This window comes from Podarcis pityusensis (genome assembly GCF_964106645.2).
Source record: "Podarcis pityusensis genome assembly, chromosome: 1".
Taxonomy (NCBI): Eukaryota; Metazoa; Chordata; class Lepidosauria; order Squamata; family Lacertidae; genus Podarcis; species Podarcis pityusensis.
In genome coordinates this window covers 106,507,236-106,525,974 of record NC_138028.1, presented here as the reverse complement: position 1 = coordinate 106,525,974, position 18,739 = coordinate 106,507,236, and the positions used below count along the sequence as shown (strand labels likewise).

At 53.2% G+C, this 18,739-nt stretch overlaps 1 protein-coding gene across 4 annotated transcripts; it reads left to right on the top strand.

Moving 5' to 3' along the window:
• Positions 1–733: 733 nt before the first annotated feature.
• Positions 734–12,415, top strand: NR4A2 (nuclear receptor subfamily 4 group A member 2). 4 transcript variants are annotated; one of them, XM_081003200.1, is made up of 8 exons: positions 734–1,094; positions 2,862–2,988; positions 3,912–4,933; positions 6,803–6,932; positions 7,998–8,086; positions 9,374–9,576; positions 9,848–10,026; positions 10,831–12,415. In XM_081003200.1, exons 1-8 carry the CDS (start codon positions 1,068–1,070, stop codon positions 11,085–11,087), a joined length of 2,034 nt encoding a protein of 677 aa, XP_080859326.1. In that variant the 5' UTR covers positions 734–1,067; the 3' UTR covers positions 11,088–12,415. The 4 variants fall into 4 exon arrangements, with proteins under 4 accessions (XP_080859326.1, XP_080859325.1, XP_080859327.1 ...); XM_081003199.1 differs by having other exon boundaries at positions 735–1,094; positions 7,998–8,161; XM_081003201.1 differs by lacking the exon at positions 734–1,094 and having other exon boundaries at positions 2,859–2,984; positions 7,998–8,161.
• The last annotated feature ends 6,324 nt before the right edge of the window (positions 12,416–18,739 follow it).

Sequence of the window (18,739 nt, the reverse complement as noted above, 5' to 3'; positions counted from 1 at the left end):
ATATTTGAACCCCCCCAAAGTTGATAGGCATTGCCATTCAAACAGTGTGTGCACCACATCATGTGACTGATTATGAATATTTCATCCAAGTTGGCACCCCTAAACCACCCCCCCCCCCAAATTCAGTGGGACTCCCTCCGAGGAAAGTGGATTTCCACCTCAGATCTGGAAGTGGGCATAGTAGATACTCTTAAATCTCGGGGACGTGGGTTGCAGCGGGTCGGACTAGATGCCCTTCGTGGTCCCTTCCAACTTTACCATCCTAGGATTTCCTGTGAGATAAAATGAACACGCGTTGCAGCGAAGGGGCGGGAGTGGGGGAGATCTCGATTGACAGCTGTCTGGGCTCGGTCGGTGACAACAGGGGGCGGGGAGAGGGAAGTAGGCTTCTCTCTTTGTTTACAATCTCGGACATCGGGGTGTACCAGAAGAGGTGGGGTGGGGGGCAGAAAGAGAGGGGAAAGTGGCGAGCCCTGCCCCTCTTTTGGCCCAAAGCAGCTCCCAGCTTGGCAGGAGGGAAAGCAGGCAGGCGAGCGAGGCGGCGAGTTGCTTCCCACCTTAAAAGCGCCACTCTTGGTGATGTCACGTCGGAAATTTACCAAAGCGAGCGCTAGCCAACGGTACGGAGCGATCCAGCCCCTGGCCCGGCTGATTGGGCGGGCGGCACTGACGTGCACTGACGCTTGGAGACTCGAGGTGCATGTTGGCTGGGCAAAAGGGAGCCCACATAAACAAAGGCACATTGCAGGCAAGGGCCAGTCCGTCCGGCTTGCTCGCCCCGCGCTGCGCTCTCGCGCCGCACTTCCTGGAGAGAGAAGGAGTGCGTGGCGCCCGGCGCCGAGAGGAGAGGAGAGGCGGGCGCGGAGGGGGCGCGCGTGCGGGAGACAGGCAGCCCGGCAGCCAAGCAGCCAGCCAGCCAGGCAGGCAGGCGGAGAGAGCGACCGAGAAGACGCCGCAGCAGCAGCAGCAGCCTGGGATCGCGCGCTCTCGCTTGCTCTCCGCTCGCTCGCTCGCTTTACCTCGCCCATCCGCCCCTGGGAATCGGAGCTACTACTCCCCACCGGTGAATGAATGAAACAGCCACAGCCCAACAAGTAAGTGGATCGCGCCGGGTCTGGGGGTGGGGGGCACTCTCGGCTTAACTGCCATCTGGATGCGCTGCCCGGGTTTCTCAAAGGCGAGGGAAAGTAGGGGGGGGGACTGGAGACGTGGGGGGTGGGCAAGGAAGGAAATAGTAACACGTTGTGCAGGAGGTTTTCTTCCAAATGTTCTTCCTAGAAAGAAAGACCTCGCTGTTCGGCCTTCAGGTCGGGGGTTCTTCCAACCAGTGCCCTCCCCCCTATATTCCTAACCGGCTGTTTCCAGTTATTATAAGGTGGGGAAAGTCAACTTTGGGTTTAGTCTGCTCGCCTCTTCTGGACTTGGTGCCGCAACCTTGCGGGTTAAGATCCTCGGTGTGTGGGGTTTTATATTATTATTTTCTTATGATTTTGGTCCAGGGTTCAATTGGTAGAGGGAGAAAAGTTGCTGGGCGGATGTGTGTTGCTTGGGAACGACTTTGATCTCCGCCAGTTGAGAAGCTTAGCCAGCGCGTCGTCGCCTTTCAAGGTTTTATTACTGCCGGAGGTTGGTGGGGGGTTTAAATTAGTGTAACGCACGCGGCTTTGTAACACCGGGAGGGGGGATGCCGGCCCCCTGACCTAGCAGGGACGGCGCAGGAGTCGATCCGGAGAGGGAAATCCCTTCCAAATTCGGAGGAGAGCAGGAGGAAGGGGAAGAAGAGGAAGAGGGTTCCAGGGGTTAAACTAGCTCACAGATGAAGAGACCCTTTGCTTCCGATGGAATTCGAATTAGGGCATGCCGGGGACACGGATCTGGAGTGGGCGCAAAGAGGAGAGTCCCTTTGGCGGGCCGGCTGCCTGGCTTCAGTTGTCGAACTTTCCGGCGCTGTTTTCATTGTAGATCTAGAGAAACTGTGTTTGGGGATGTAGTGGTCGGGAAAAGCCAGCCACCCTCCCGCCCCTTAGACGTGGGTCAGTTCCGAAAGCCATCCGGAAGAGTTGAGAGAGGGATCCCTTTCTCTTCAGATTTGCTACTTTGTCGGCGCGCGCGCGTCCCTTGGGCGCCCTTTCGCCCTGTTCCGCCTGCAGCTTCGGGGACTGTCATGGACGGAGCTGCTTTGCTCTTTAATTGCCTTCCTCATTGTGCGCGCGCGTGCCTTTTAATTAATTCGCTTTATGGCTGTTTTTCTCCTTTTCCTACAGTCCAGCGGAATTTCTAGAGGAAAGGGAAGGAGGGGGAGATGTGGGTGTCGCCATTTAATTAGTGTGTGTGTGTGTGTGTGTGTGTGTGTGTGTATCTATCTATCTATCTATAGTATACACACACACACACACACACACACACCCTAAGGACATTTTCTTAAGTGTCTAATTTCCTAATGACTGAAGTACTTCCGAGTAAGCTGTGTCAATCTTGGGGCATTTGATAATCTGTCTGCGTGTATATATGGATAGACTTAGACATACACTACTAAGAAGTAAGAGGAGGAATCAAAGCAAATTTCATTGCACTTTTGTTATATACAGTGAGGAAAAAATGACACGCGTGACAGCTACTTTAGATTTTCTAACACAAAGCAAGTTTTCTCCTTACATCTCCACCCTCATCTGCCCACACATATTAAGGTTCTAATGCCCGCAAACTTTCGGTGCCCCCTGCCCTGCCTTGGGCTTTCGAGGAAGTCCTGCTCTCTTCCCAGTCCTTTCCAAGTGAGGCTGAAAGAGTAACAAGTTTTTTTTTTCCCTCCCCTCCTCTCCTCTCTGTGTTTGTTTCCCTCCCGCTCTTCTTGTGCTTTCCAGGGAGCACCCGGGTCACTCTGGAGTCCGCAGCGCTTCCCTCCCGTCTTGGCAACCTGTCCCTCCATTGAATTCCGACGCTGTCCGCCTTTAGCCCCCCCGAAAACGCCTCTCACTCGGCTGAAGGTGGGTGAGTCCCTGGCTATTTGCACCCATCCATCGTTCTCCTCCAGATCCCCAAACGCTCCTTTCCTGGGGACCTGAAAACTGAGACATGGGGCAAGTCCGGAGAGATGGGCTTAGGCACAATTTGGGGAGGGGGAGGGGAAGGGGAATGGGAAGGAGAGATCTGATGTGCAGGGAGAGAGGGAGGGGGAAATATATTGGGGCGATGTGGGGGGGGGAGGGATATGCGGGCTACACCCTCCGCAGCCCAAGCACTGACAGCTATCAGACGGCCCTTGTTGGGCTTGCCTGCGGGGCTTTTCTCTGCTTAGAGGGGATCGTTCCCATCCCTCTTCCCCACGATCAGTCCTTCCTTCCCCCTCTCTGCCCCTCTTCTCTCCCCCATCCCCACCTCTACACGCCACGACCTCTTCCCTACCTCTTTCTCTGCCTGACCCACCTCCCCATCGCCCAGCTCCCTGTCTCTCCTTCTTCTTCTTCTTCTTCTTCTTCTTCTTCTTCTTCTCCTCCTCCTCCTCCTCCTCCTCCTCCTCCTCCTCCTCCTCCTCCTCCTCTCTCTGTCCATCTTCCCACTGCAGCCTCCCTTTTGCTGCCAGCTTTTTTCGCCCTGCCGGTGGGCCACGTCGAACTTCCTCCTTCCTCCGCTCTTCTGTCCTGCCATCTCAGCCCGGCTTTCTCCCCTTGCTGCCCCACTTCCCCTCCTCCTCCTCCAGCGCCCTTCATCTTCTTCCACCCGAACCCCATTCCCCGACGTGAGGGCGGTGGTTGGTGGGGAGGGGGAGGTGCAAGGAGGGAGCTTGGCGGTGTGGGCGGGCGGTGTGGGCGGTTGGGTTTTCCCCTTCGGGGGCTTGTTGCTGCGCAGCAGCTAACCACCCTGACCCCCCAGCTGAGCCATGTTGTTGTTGTTGTGCCGTGTCTCGTTTGCAGCCATGCCCTGCGTCCAGGCTCAGTTCGGGTCCTCGCCGCAAGGAGCCAGCCCGGCCACGCAGAGCTACGCTTACCACCACTCGGCGGCTGCCGGGGAGTACAGCTCGGACTTCTTAACGCCCGAGTTTGTCAAGTTTAGCATGGACCTGACCAACACTGAAATCACTGCCACCACTTCTCTCCCCAGCTTCAGTACGTTCATGGACAACTACGGCGCCGCCGCCGCCGCAGCCGCCGCGGGCTACGACGTCAAGCCGCCTTGCCTGTACCAAATGCCCTCGCAGCCGCCGCCGCCGCCTCCGCCACCCCCGCCGCCGCCCCCGCCGCCCTCCATCAAGGTCGAGGAGCTGCCCCTGCACGGCCACGCGCACGGCTACCCCCCTCCGCCGCCCCAGCAGCCGCCGCCGGCCGCCGGGCCGCAGCAGCCCGACGAGCTGGCCGTCTACTACAAGCCGTGCTCGTCGCCGCCAGCCCCGACCGCGGGCTTCGCCCCCGGGCAGAGCGTGTGGGACGAGGCGGGGCCCCTGCACGGCTTCCACCACCACCACCATCACCACCACCATCACCACCACGCGCAGGCCTACGGCGGAGCGGCGGCCGTCGGGGGCGGCGGCGGCGGCGGGATGCACAAAGCGGTGGCCCCGACGGCCGTGCCGCGCCTCTCGCTCTTCTCCTTCAAGCAGTCTCCGCCAGGCACGCCAGTGGGCAGCTGCCAGATGCGCTTCGACGGGCCCCTGCACACCCTGCCGCTCAACGGCGAGCCCGGCGGGCCTCACCACCATCACCACCACCACGACGGGCAGCCCTTCGCCCTGCCCAACCCCATCCGCAAGCAGGCCGCCGCTGTCGGCTTCCCCGGGCTGCAGATCGGGCACGCTTCGCAGCTCCTGGACGCCCAGGTGCCGTCGCCGCCCTCGCGGGGCTCACCCTCCAACGAGGGGCTCTGCGCCGTCTGCGGGGACAACGCTGCCTGCCAGCACTACGGCGTGCGCACCTGCGAGGGCTGCAAAGGCTTCTTCAAGGTGAGATGCTGCTGCTAAGGAGCCGCGACAGGGGGCGGGGGGAGGGCTTCTGTGTCAGTGGTGATGGAGGAGGAGGACCAGATTTTGCGCCGGCCGTCTCTCCAGCTGCCGAGCCGCTAGCGCAGCTCTCCATCCCCGCATCCCTCCCTCCCCTGTATCTATCCTGTCCTCTGTGCCCATCCATCGCTCCTTCCTCCAAGGCACTGATGGATAGATCCCTTCTTCGCTCTCCCAATCTAGGCCGAGGCCCCGCCCCCGCAAATTGGAATCCACACCTGGCTGTTTTAGCCTGGTATGATAATTGCCACTCCGCATTAGACGCCCGGCCTTGGACAGCCCTGAAAGGAAGGAAGCCCTATGGCGGGCAGCCTCACACTTGCGCTCAGGGTTCATGAACCCAGAATAAACTTCAGTCCTGGTTCTCTTCCCTTTGCATCCTAAAGAGAGACAAGCTGGTAATCGCGCCAGGCGTCCCAGCGCGCATAGATAGGATCGGGCCCTATTCAAGCGGCATAAACTCTCCCACCAGCTCGCGACTCACCTGTCCCCAAATCTCCTTCGAATCCTTGACTTGAGAAAGTCACAGTTTAAATCACCTTTTTGGTCTCCCTACCTGGGAATATTGACACGCGCTTCAGAAACGCCAGACGCACATTCCTAGCTCAGATATTTACAATCGCCCCTTTTAGTCTAAACTCTCTGCCAAAAGTAGAGATTTGGGGTTCCCCTCCCCCACCCCGCGTTTCCCAGCCGTCGGAAGAGTTGGCCAAGCGCAACTTTATTTATTTATTTTCTTGTTGACCACGCTTTTGTCCTACTCTGTTGCTGAATATGTTAAGGACGGACAATCCGTTACGGCGGATAATCTTTATGAAAGTGGGAGAAGTGGGGAAGAAACCCCACCCAGCTCCTCTGTCGCCAGGGTTTATTGTTGGCACTGCTCCCGGGCACTGCGGAGACCACAAGGGCCAAAAGATGCCCGGTTGCTTGACCAAGGGAGTCAGGAAAAATCAGGATTTCGGAGACGTGCTTTTGGAATCAGGGGAGAGAAAGCGCCGCCAAGCCCCAGACCTCTTTCTCTGCCCCAACCCGACTCAAAGCGTACCAGGGGGATCAAGCCAAACCAGGAATTTAGGAGCGCACTCCGGCGCTGATGGATGAGGGTGGGTTTTTAATATTTTAATGCGCTCGACGCTGCATCCTGAGGCCTGCTCAGAATCTCTACAGGCAGCCCATCACCTGGGGAAAAGAGGAAGGAAAAACTGTGGTCCATGTGTCAGAAAGTCGCTGTCCTCCCCAGGCAGCTTTCGTCGCCCAACCCACTCTCTTTAAAACAACAACAACAACACCATTTCTTTCCTTCCTTCCTCTCCCTAAAGGAGAGGCGAACAGAGGCCGGGCGGGCGGGCGAAGGGAGCTATTTGCATGCGCTCGCCTTTTGCCTTCGGATTGAAATTGGTTAGGACAGAGAACCGTGTCTAAGCTAACCAAGTGGAACGGAATTCCCTATGGTCAAATTAAGTGATCTCTTTATTTCCCCCATTCTGATTGAATAATCTTATCATTTGAAAGAGAGAAGGTCTCGGAGGAATGTAAATAATATGAATGCCCACGGATTTGTATTTACCGAACGTCTCCTCTCTCCTCCGCTTGGCATATCAAGCATCGGCAAGGAGCTGCGGGGCCGGCGCGCTCGCTTCCCATTTGTTTCGAGATAAATGCCTTGGAAAAGAAGAAGGGCTGGAGGGGAAGGGGAAGACGAGCGAGAGGGGGTGGGAGGGGGAAATGGCGAGGCGCTGTGCAGGGAATTTAACCGAGGGCGCCTCCTTTGGACTCCCCCACCCCAATCTCCTCCCCTCTTTTCCGCAGCGCACCGTCCAGAAAAACGCCAAGTATGTTTGCCTAGCGAATAAAAACTGCCCCGTGGACAAACGCCGCCGGAATCGGTGCCAGTACTGTCGCTTTCAGAAGTGCCTGGCAGTCGGCATGGTCAAAGAAGGTACCGCTTGCCGGGGGGGAGGGGCTGCCGGGATGACTGGGAGCGGGGCGGGCTGGTCCTCGGAGTAACCACCAGCCACAGCTGCGAGAAGGAAGCGCGGACACGCACACTTCCTTTCCCGTTCGCCACGTCGGAGAACGTCCGCGTCCCAGCAGCGTTCGGGCCTTATTCAGTCCTATGCAAACGAGTGCAAGCCTGGGGAGGCTTTTCAGTAAACCTGCAGAGATAGCGGAGAGCTCTGGGACCATGGTCCCTCGACGGCCACAGTCGAGCGCCTACACACACTGACTCGCAGGGGAATCTCCCAGAGAAGTAAATAAACAGGCAAGCAGAGGCCTTAACTGCCCAGGGAGCTTAGGATGACATCGAAGAAGCAGAGGCAGTTACTGGCCCCTCTCTGGAACCGGATGGCCTTCATCCTAGACGTGAAGGGACCCAGGCATAGGTTCCTTACGTCTAAGATGTGAAGGATGAGGCATTCCAGGGCAAAGAGAGTCGAGGCGGGGTTGGGATTTTGCCAAGGCTCAGATGCACTCTTTCCTAAACAAGAATGCCATTCGTATCATGGCTAAGGCCAGGGCTTTTTCCTCCCAGGGGTAAGTCACCGGAACTCTCGGGTGAGTACCGGCACCTCTCAATTGGGAAGTGTTTAGAGTGAGTTCCGGCACCTGTTTTTCTAGAAAAATAGCACTGGCTAAGACCGAACAAATGCTGAGGCCCATTCCTGGCTCACAGAAGCTACACCGCTCCATCCCAATTTCAGAGTCGAGATTTCCATCCACAAGGGTGTATACTATACACCGGTGGTTCCTTTTAACAAGCAACTTTTGCTCCCGCGCGCACATACGCACGAGAGGAAAAGCAAATAAAGGAATATTCATTCAGTGGGAACTCTGGACACCTTTGTGTTGGAGGCTTCCTGGTGCCGTCGAAGAGATTATGGGCACTGCATCCCCGGGGGGCGGAGGTGGCGGTCGCGTAAGGGATGTCAGGGCTTCTTCGCTTTCCTGTTCAAAAGCTGCTCCCTCTCTGGCCGGGCGAGTTGACCAGCTCTCTCTTTTGCAGTGGTTCGCACAGACAGTTTAAAAGGCCGGCGGGGTCGCTTGCCGTCGAAACCGAAGAGCCCCCAGGAGCCCTCTCCCCCGTCGCCCCCGGTGAGTCTGATCAGTGCCCTGGTGAGAGCCCATGTCGACTCCAACCCGGCTATGACCAGCCTGGACTATTCCAGGGTAAGCTGGAGACAACATTCGCCGAAGGGTCCGCCTCGCGGGGGGGACGCGCTGAGCACGCGGCTAGTCCGTAGCGAGGCCATTTCTCTGTTTGGGAGGAGAGAGACCCTTTGCCCTAAAGCTGTTGCCAAGAAACCGCGGGGATATTGGAGGACTGCTCTTAAGATACATCAGGGCCGAGGGGCCGAGGATTGTGGTGTGGGTCGGGGGCAGGGGTGGATGTGAGGGGGAGGTTTACGCCTTAGAAGCAACGCCTTGCCCACATCTGCTTCTAAGAGAGGCCTTTGATTCCCGTAGGATTTGCTTAGGATGCTTAGGGAAGTGAATCAGGAAAGATCTACTCTCGAAGTAACGGCGAGTAGGACCGACCTGTTAGGCCTGATCCTCAAAGTCATTATTGGAGACAGCCCATACACTGGCCTTAGTGGAGTTCCTTATCCGAAATGCTTTGGGGAGCTCATTCAGGGTATATATTTTGGCTCATTCTGGTTTGTGGGGGAAGAGAGAGGAGGGTTTGCCGATTGGGATCTCCCTCTTTCCCTGTCCATACCGCATAACGCTAGCTTTATTATTATTATTATTATTACCCGGTCCTTCTGTGCTTCTGCACCCCAACAGGGACACGACACACGTGTATATGTCTGAATAATGAAAATTAAATAAAATGATGGGGACAGACACTTGCGTGGATGTGTTTTATCTTCTTAGACATATGTGTGTGTGTGTGTTTCACACAAGTGTGTGTGTGTGTTTCACGACACATACGGGCCTGTGTGTACAAGAGGATTCATTCCTAGTGTCACCATCGCACCCATCCTACGACACTCGCCTTTCCAGAGGCAAAAAAATAAAATCAGGGGCTGCTTGGATTTCCCCTCCTGGCGGGTCCTTCGGGGCGCTTTCCCAGGGCGCCTTTGCTAAGCCGACCCTTCTTGGCCACGGCAATTTCCACCTTCCTAGCACCACCCCTAATTGAATTAATTGCCCTGGAACATCTTAATTTCCTTACTGGTCAGAGCGAGGTTTAATTGTTATAAAAACCAGGCTCCCCTCCTCGGAATGGGGTTAGCAATTTCACGGGCGATATATTTTAGAGAACCTCATTAAATTGCTGGGGTCTCTTCCTCTCTCTCTCTCCTTCCTCCCCCACTTGCCTTCCCTTCCCATCTTTCCCCATCCGTTTCTCCTTCTTCTCCGGAATGGGGACTCCAGTTCCAGGCTAACCCGGACTATCAGATGAGCGGCGACGACACGCAGCACATCCAGCAGTTCTACGATCTCTTGACTGGCTCCATGGAAATCATCCGGGGCTGGGCGGAAAAGATCCCCGGCTTCACCGATCTCCCCAAACAGGACCAGGACCTGCTCTTTGAATCCGCTTTCTTGGAGCTCTTCGTCCTGCGGTTAGCCTACAGGTAGGCAAAAGGAGGCAGAGCCGGGACAATTAGGCAGGGATCGGAGGCGGCGCAGTCCTGGGTGTTTGCACGCGCCTATGGATGTGTGGATGGATGCCTGCCTGCCAGTCTGATGAGAAAATCCTGAGCCGTTCAAGGTCCGCTGAGCTGCGTTTTATTAACTCCTCAGTAATTAGGTGCCTCTTAAGCCCTCCGTTTATTGCTCCGCGAGTAATTAGTTGTTTGCCTCTTTCTCTCTGTCTCTCCGCCCCTGGGTGAACTCCCCCGGCAGATCCAACCCGGTGGAAGGCAAGCTGATCTTTTGCAACGGCGTGGTCCTGCACCGGCTGCAGTGCGTCCGCGGCTTCGGCGAATGGATCGACTCGATCGTGGAGTTCTCGTCCAACCTGCAGAACATGAACATCGACATCTCCGCCTTCTCCTGCATCGCTGCGCTGGCCATGGTGACAGGTGAGCTTTGGGCTCCTACCCCCCATCGGTTTTTTTTTGCTCCAGATTAATTAATTTGGAAGAAGTACTGCGTCATCCCTCCCATCATTATAAGTGAGCCATGCAGATCAGAATTCCCACTTCGCTTGCAATCTTACAACCCAAGACGGTCTGGCTCGTATTTGCACAATTTGCTAAGGCAGAGCCATATAAACCAGAAACCTTTAATTCAGCCTTTTAAAGTCCACAATACTCACCCCCACACTTTCCACCTGATTACTAGGATACTACAGTATTACCATACATTCGTCATTAGAATTCCTCCTTCGCCAATAAACTCCTGCATTTTATGCTGGATTGAGCGAGGATATTTATGGACTTCTTATCCCTAGCCCCTTGCAGATCTGGCTTGAATGAATCCGGAATAACAACTCTGCTCTCACGATTGCAAATATAGAAAATGCAAGGCACAAAACCATCCTCAGACAGTGCGTGTTCGTGTTGAGCTATTGCTACACAGTTTGACCCTCTTGCACACTCAAAAGTGCCAATCTGGTCTGTTGACACCGATTACGGTGTGCCCAAGAAGTTGGACGGTGCCATTTTTACACGTGCCTTCTCCAAAGAGATTCTCCGAGATTCACCCAGGTGAAGTGCCTAGCCTTTGCAATCTAGGGCACAGCTAAAGTGGAGAGTTGCTTCTTCCTGGTATTAAGGAGCTGCAAGTTTGCGTCTTCTAGGCAAGGCCTGATGGCCACACACACACACACACACACACACACACACACACTGCGTCCGGTCTAATAAGCCCCTTGTCTCTTGCAGAGAGGCACGGCCTGAAGGAACCCAAGAGGGTGGAGGAACTGCAGAACAAGATTGTCAATTGTCTCAAGGACCACGTGACTTTCAACAACGGCGGCTTGAACCGGCCCAATTACTTGTCCAAACTGCTGGGCAAGCTCCCGGAACTGCGCACGCTTTGCACGCAAGGCCTGCAGCGCATCTTCTACTTGAAACTCGAAGACTTGGTGCCACCGCCGGCAATAATCGACAAACTTTTCCTGGACACGCTACCTTTTTAAAATAAAAGAGAGAGGGAGAGAGAGGGAGAGAGAGAGAAAAAACGAAAGAAAGAAAGAGACAGAGAGAGAGAGAAAGAGAGGGAAGGACTCTTCTTTGCCGCTGAGCTTTCCAAGTGAAGAACTTTCAAAGCCTGGAAGAGAGGGGGAAGGAAGGAAGGAAGGAAGGAAGGAAGGAAGGAAGGAAAGAAGGAAGCAGATGAAGGGGCCTGACTAAGACACCTGGTCCGTGAGGAGCACCCATGGGTGCTGCTGGGCTCCCATCCCTTCAGACTGTGGTTGGCCTCTCCTGAAGGACAGAGACTGGACATTGGGGTGGGGGGTCTCTCTCTATAGGCACCCTGGATCCCGTTCCTTGGACTGCACACAAATCCCATGGTACAAGCTTTTTATTATCGCCTAAAACAGACAAACAGTATCCTTCATACACCCCGGTCTCCCCGAAACAAAACAAAAAAAAAGGGGGAGGGGGGAAAACAGAATTTCCTACTGCTATTATGGTGATGATGATGATGATGGTTATGATGAAGGACTTTTTGAGATAAGGAAGCTGAGCCTTAGCTGCTGCCGAAGGCGAGTGTACTAAGGGAACCCACCTAAGACTTTTTTTATATATAAAAAAATCATTTTCTGCTGTAAAGGAAAGCTGTAATATATATATAGACGACCAGTTAAGGTGTGGGGAGGGAGACGGGGGCGGCATGAATCGACAGAAGGCGAAGGATTGTACATTTCACCAGATGCGGTTTGGCTTTTTCTTTCTTTCTTTCTTTTTAAAAGGAAAACAAAAACTATTCTGTGCCTATTTATGAATAAGCTATTCAAACCGATTCTGATAATAATAATGATAATAATAATAAATTTTTTAAAAAAGAGAGTTGGGTTGGGGGGAGGAGAAAGTAAAGAATAACGAGAATCAATCAAAGGAGCTTGAAGAAATAGATAGAAGTTGACGATTCAAGACCTAATCGAGAGAAAGCAGGGCCATTCTAGGAGGACCACGTTTATTATAGGCACTTGCTATTTCAGTAATGTCTATATTCTATAAATAGTAATTTCAGACACTATGTAGTCTGCTAGATTTTATAAAGATTGGTAGTTCTCTAAGAAGCCTCGAACGTTTTTCTCAATTGTAAAATAAGTGGGCACACGTGTTACACAGATCCAAACAGATTCTTCCTTCCTAAAACCCCAACCTGCCCCACTTCCCGGAAAAAAGCAAACACCTTTCGCCAGGGACCCCTATTTCCCGTCTTTGTAAACACCGTCCGGCATTCCTTGTTTGTAAGTGTCGTATGTATTGTTGATGCTGATTAAAAGAAAACAGTTTATATCTTGATTATTTTGTTGTCTGAAGCGGAGCCAAGTCTTGCATGCCACAAGCGTTTTCACCGTTTCCAGAGTGCTTATATCTCATATACAGAACTCCCTGGAAATTAACTGAGCACTTTGAATTTTTATTTCGGGAGTGTTCGGGTTTTGGTTTTTTTGGTTTTTTTTGGAGGGGGTGTGATGGGTTGGGAAAAGGTGTATATTTTTCTTTTTGAAAAACAAATGTCTAAAATTGTCGGTTAATATATTATTTTACATTTCAGTAAGGAAGTTTTTTAATATATATCTATATATATAATGCCATATTCTGTAGTTTTCTTTTTCTTTTCTTTGTATATTTCCAGGAGGGCACTTCCTTAAGTTTCTGCCTCCTCTCCACCCCACAACCCCACCCCCGCCCCTCTCCGTTATGGTGTATGACAGTTAGCCTTGGACATTTTATCCCTAAAAACTCTTTCTTTGAGAAAGACAATTTTAATGTTTACAGCAAATAAATCCATGTAAACGAACAGAATCCAGTCTTTTTTCTGTCTAATCAAAGGGCAGCCTCCACGCCCATATAGGGAGCTGGCAGTGACATTAATAATAAACAGCACCTATTTTTTTTTATTTTGCTGCTGCTGGGATTGTTGCTCTTGTGATGGTTATATTTTTGAATGTTAAAAAGCGGTGCTGTGATTTCGGAGACGGAACTTGCAGTCTCAAGTGGAGACTGACGAGGCGAGGCGAAGACCTCGCGAGCTGCCTTCTTCTTCCTCTGCTTGATTTCTCTGCAGATTTCTTGCCACCTTATTTCAACCCTGCCACTAGAAGTCTAGGGTCACATGCGCTGCTATTTAAATGGCCCGTTGATAAAGGGAAATAGATTGCGCTTGGTTAAATGGCTTCTGCAACGGAGCTTGTATGCCTCTCTCTCTTGCGCGCGCGCCTCGTCATAGTCAGATTTGCAGCCCGATCCTAAGCAGGTCCACCAGGCAGCTGAGTTCAAGGAGGTTGTGCTGCAAAAATAAACGTCCTTAGGATCGGCTTGTATCTTTCTTCTGAGAACTTATTTAGAACTGGAGTAGTTATTTCCTTTTCCCTAGGGGTTAAATTTGGAGAGATGGATCTTGGAAACGGCGTGTGCATGTGTGCCCGGGCCCAACGAAATGTTTAGCGTGTTTTACTCGGAAGTAAGTCCCACAGAGTTCGAAGGGGCTGGCTCTCAAGTAACTGTGAAACAGTTAACTATAAAGAGAATAGGAAATGAATGCTCCAATTTCTTTCTCTGGAATAAAACCCCATTGCATTCAGCAGGATTTACGGCCGAGTCCATAATAAGCTTAGGATCGGGTTGTCGAAGTCTTTAGGATCCGGGTTTTCAGTAATCTGATCTGCTAAGCCTCTAGATGCTCTTAGTTTTAGCTTCTGTAGATTAGTCTTGTGATGTGCATTGCAATTCCTCCTTGAATAAAATGCTGCTATTATTTTTAAAAGAATTAACGCAGCTTATTAACGTGGTAGTGAAAGATTCTTCTGAAGGGAGCGCGCTACGAAGAAAGCAAGAAATGATTTAAATAAGTGACATCTTTGGGCATTTAAAAAGAAAACTATTTGCGCCCTTTCTTCGCCCTCCCCCCAACCCTTTCTCAGTTAATCAGAGTTCCGGGATGCGGTGGCAAGTTACTCCAGACCCTAAATAAGTCTCTGGGCGGGGGAAGCAGTATTGCGGAAAGAGAGAGTGGTTTTAGGAGAGGATCTTGACCCGGGGAAATGTATCTAGCCTAATTTTGTGGGGAGAGCTTTTATCGAACTGAATGTGGGTTATTTCAGGAGGAAGTTAAAGAGAGCCCGCCCCCTCCCTTCCCTGCTCTCTTCTAAGGAAGAGAAGCCCCACAACCCTTCATCAATGGGCACGTCTGTTTTGGATCACAGGAGCAGTGGTCATTGCTTCCGCCCGCGCGCACTTTCTGGGCATGTCAGCCAGACAGCAAGCGGATTCTTCTCCTTTCAGAGGAGAAAGGTGGAAGGTGGCATGTGAACTTTGGAGAGGAAACCTAGGGGCGGAACAGGAATAAATCCCATTCCAAGAGAGAGAAATCTGGGGGAAGGGACGTCGTTCAGTGGCAGAGAACCTGCTCCCCACATGGAAAGAGCCCCATATTCAATCCCAGGCAGAGCCAGGTAGAACTAGGAAGAGCCTCAGACTGACCCCCTGGACAGCCGCTGCCTGCCAGTGCGAACAATACTGAGCTAGGTATAGAGGAAGGGTCAGGCTCAGTATAATTCAGATTCCTCTTTTCCTGTCTCCATCCTTGGTCTTGGGATAACTGGGCGCAGGAGCGAGGAATTTACCTCCTGGGCGCGTCTACTCGGAACCAAGTCCCATTGAGTTCAGTGAGGCTTACACCCAGGTAGGTGGGTATAGGATTGCACCCACTCACTTACCCGGGAGTGAGATCCACGAGGTGCATAGGATTGCGCTGTTTTCCTTGTTGGCCAAGGCTTTCCTGCAGTGTCCTCTCTCTCGATTGGCTATGGGGACGTTCCATCCCCGATGGAATGTCGTCGAGGCGCTCTGTGCCCCGGAGCAATTCCAGCGCACAGTTCTCTTTGGGGCGGCCGATCCATCACTTACTTCTCCATCTACTTACACGGCGCGGAAGGGAGGGCAGCGAAGGAGAGACAGAGGCATCTTTCCCAGGTGCAATACCTTGGGGAGACAGCGCGCAGTTCCCCAAAACCCTGGGGAGGCGCTCCCGGTAGTCCCTTCTCCCCTCACCCCCTCGCAATCCCCTGGGCGCGCAGAGGGGAAACTGTGAAGGACTGCGGATTACATTTTCACTTCCAGGGGTTCCCCTCCCCCAATAATCTCCCCCTCCCTCCTGGCCGCCAGAAAAGAAAAAGGCAATCTAACTGCACAACACATCTTAAGAGAGGGCAGCCCTCGGAGTTCCTCAGTCTCTCCGGGGATTGTCCAGGAAGTTAGAGACCTGGGAGAATTTTGTTGAGTCCTTATCGCCATGAAATCTCCGCCCCCCCCCACCATGCCACCCACCCTACCGAAACCAGGGGTTCCTATTCAGAAAATGCCTGGCCGGCGTGGATACAGCACATTGCCCCCACCCCCCGAAAATACTGCAGTAATATGAGCAAGGAAGGAAGATTATGGTGTGGTAAAGCGTGGTATTATTCCCTCCTCCCCTTTGCATGCAGGGCTTTTAGGTTTAAGGGGGCTATTGCCTACCCTTCCCAATTCGTGGCGTGGAAGGCGAGCAGGTAGTAAGTATTCCGGATTAACTAATGCGGAGTACAAAGCATGTGAGAGCTCCGTTGCACGCGGAGGTCCTTTGCTGTAAAAACAAACCAACCAACCAACCAACCCAAGGGATGCAATGGAACAGATAAGAAGAAAGTTCCATTTCCAGGACGAGGCAGCCCTAGCAATGCTAGGAGGGGACTCCGAGGCTCTTTCCATGGGGCGCTTCACCCCACCGCCACGGCCTCCTGGAGGCCAGAGGCTGAACTCTCCCGTGCCTTGGGGAGTTCGCAGCCTTACCTCTGGCGGGGCTAGAGGGGAAGCTGCTGCAAAGGGAATAATTCCCTTTGTACTTGAGCGAGCTTCTGTCTCGGCTCGGCCTGAAAGCTGGGGACGCAGCGAGGGGCTTCGCCTGAGCTTCTGATTTAAGGATCCACTTGTGCGCGTGGCTCTCAAGGCGGAAAACAAATAGGCCCTTCTCCCAGTCGCAGATCTCTCGAGAGGCTGCCAGCCTGGACACGTAGGGTTACCCCGGGGTAATTGACTCCTATTTGCCTGAATAGGATTACCCCCGAGGGAAGCAGCGGGTGTGCGTGTGGGGACTGCTTCCCATTATCTTGAATGGGGATTACCTGGGAAGAAGCGATTGGGAGGCACGACTGGTTCCCATTATCTTGAATGGGGGCTTGCCTCGGAGAAACCGATTCCCATTAGCCTAAATGGGATTTACCCCGAGAGAAGTTTGTTTTTGTTTTTGTTTTTGTTTTGTTTTTTAGGGGTGCGAACTGACTACCATGAGCTTGAATGGGACTTAACCCGGAAAGGAAGGAAACGGGTTTGGGGAAGTGTTATGACCGGTGAGTTGCTTTCTCTGACCCCAAGCTGATTTCTGGATAAGGGAAACCGACTTCGTGGTCCCGCTGTTTTGTTTCTTCCTGGGCAGACCTGTCCCTTGGCCCATGTCATAACAGCGGGGGCCCTCGGGCGGTCCCTGGGGACCGGAGACGTGACCATCCGCCCTCATCACAACACAGGGAAGCTTCCTTCCCCGGCGCAAAAAGGGGCCAGAGAGTGAGTAGGCGGGCGCTCGAGGAGCCATCTTCCTCCCCCCGCCCCCCGAATAGGAGTCCCTGTTGGGCAACTGGTCGCAGCTGAGGCTGCCCTACCTGTTGCGCCGGACGCCCTTCCGGGTTGCCCAAGCTTTTCTGGCCGCTGGACGGCGGAGACTCCCGCACCTATCCCGACCCCCGCGGACCATTCCATTCTCACAGCCAAAGGGGATGTGCGTAATGAGCAAGGATGGGCCACAGCACGCAGGGCGGGGTCGGGCCAAACGGCCTCCCTCCTCCACCTTTGAGAAATCAACCCACCTGGCCTTCTGCGAGGAAAGGTATTTTATTCATGCTGTAAGCAAAAAGGGCGCTCTCGCCCTGTGCCATTATGATTTTTATTTTAAAGAGATTTTTTATTATTATTTAAACACAGATAATTTCCAACACGATGGGAAAAAAAGCCTGCCTAGCTGAGGAAACCGGGTGGAGAGTTGATATCCGCATCTGACAGATTTGGATATTTTGTTTCCCTTTGTGGAAAGTGAAATCCTGGACCGATTTTCCTTCCTTCCTTTGCCACCTTGCTCTCCTGGCCCCTCGGCCTGTCTTTTGTTGAGTTCAACCTCCTTAAGTATGCACCCCTAAGTGAGAGCGCTCCTTTCCGCAGAACTTGGCGCCGTTGCGCTTTGCTCAGAACTTGCGCCACAAGTGAATGACTCCCCCATCGGGGCACAAACCACACGTGGCTAGAAACTATGACCCCTGCCACTACATTGGGCAGGGGCGGGCAGTTGGGGCGGGGAATCTCCCAAATGCCTCAGCAAGCCAATCAGAAGCGGTGGCTTTTTTTTTTTTAATATTATTGCTTTCTTTCCATCCACCGCATACACGCAAGGATTCCCGCATCCCAGTCGAACATCAGCGCAAGGTCTCAAAGCCCTTCCTAGTTTCTGCCACCGGGAACCAGTCGTAGGTGTCTTTGCAACCCTTCTCTTCCGTGCGCCTACGAACTGCTTTGCATTTCCTAAATCACAACCTGTCTAGCGATCTCTCTAAAAGGCCACTTTGAATGAGTTTCACAGGTGAGCCCCTGAGTCCTACCCGCTTCCCCCTCTTCTCCCCGCCACCTCTTCTTATCCCACAGTCAGTGAGGAAGATGCATATAAATGGCCCCCCTCTCGAACAAAAAAACAACAACTTCATTTTTGCTGGGCGCCACAAAACCCGTCCAGATAGGGCAAATCCTCTTTTTTCAGACGAGGAAGTGCTTGAGAGATTGTGACAGCAGTGACATTCGGGCTGAGCCTGAGAGATACGAGTGGCAGGTCTGCTCTGGCGGCGGGTCCAACACCGGGCGTCTCTGTATTCACTGGACCACAGCGACAGGGAGCCAGTCGAAGCAGAAGAGGGCTTTGTTCCGGCTCCCTTCACAGTTACGCATCTTGCACGACCAGCCACAGCCACACAAGTATTCAAGGTGCTGGGAGGGAGGCCTGTTTTCTTTCGAGTCTGGCCTCCCAAGTCTCCGCGCCTTCTGTTTCTGCCGCGGAACAACCGAGCTCTTTTCGAACAATTCGAATTGAGGAGGGGCGTGGCTTGCAGAGAGCGCTTCCAATCGGAGGTCCCGCGATCCGCAGCTGCTCTCCATCCGCGAGTCTCTCCTCCGCCCTCGGAGAACTGGCTGGATGCTGGCAGAACTGATACTACTCACAACACAGGGCCCAATCCACTCAGAGTTATGCCTCTTTTATAAATCCCGCCGAGTTCACCGGTGGTGGGGTGGGATGTATCTGACCTTTCATAGTGAAATCAACGGAGACTTAGGTCGCAATCCGAGACCCGCTTGCCTGAGAGTAAGTCCCGTGGCATATTTGAAGGAAAATCCCAGTTGCATCCTCGCTTGATCTTATTGGCGTTGGTTAGGAATTTAAGTCCGACCGAGGCCCATAGGGTTTACTCTCAGGTAAGCGCGCCCAGACTCTGCAACCCTCCTAAACTCGGGTCTGAACTCGGTAGGGATGAGTCCCGAGTCA

Excerpts from the sequence above, each read along its gene's own strand:
- NR4A2 (XM_081003199.1), top strand. The coding sequence starts at position 1,068 with ATGAATGAAACAGCCACAGCCCAACAA. Across the intron at positions 8,162-9,373 it reads CCAGCCTGGACTATTCCAGG|TTCCAGGCTAACCCGGACTA; the intron begins GTAAGCTGGAGA and ends TGGGGACTCCAG. Across the intron at positions 9,577-9,847 it reads GTCCTGCGGTTAGCCTACAG|ATCCAACCCGGTGGAAGGCA; the intron begins GTAGGCAAAAGG and ends CTCCCCCGGCAG.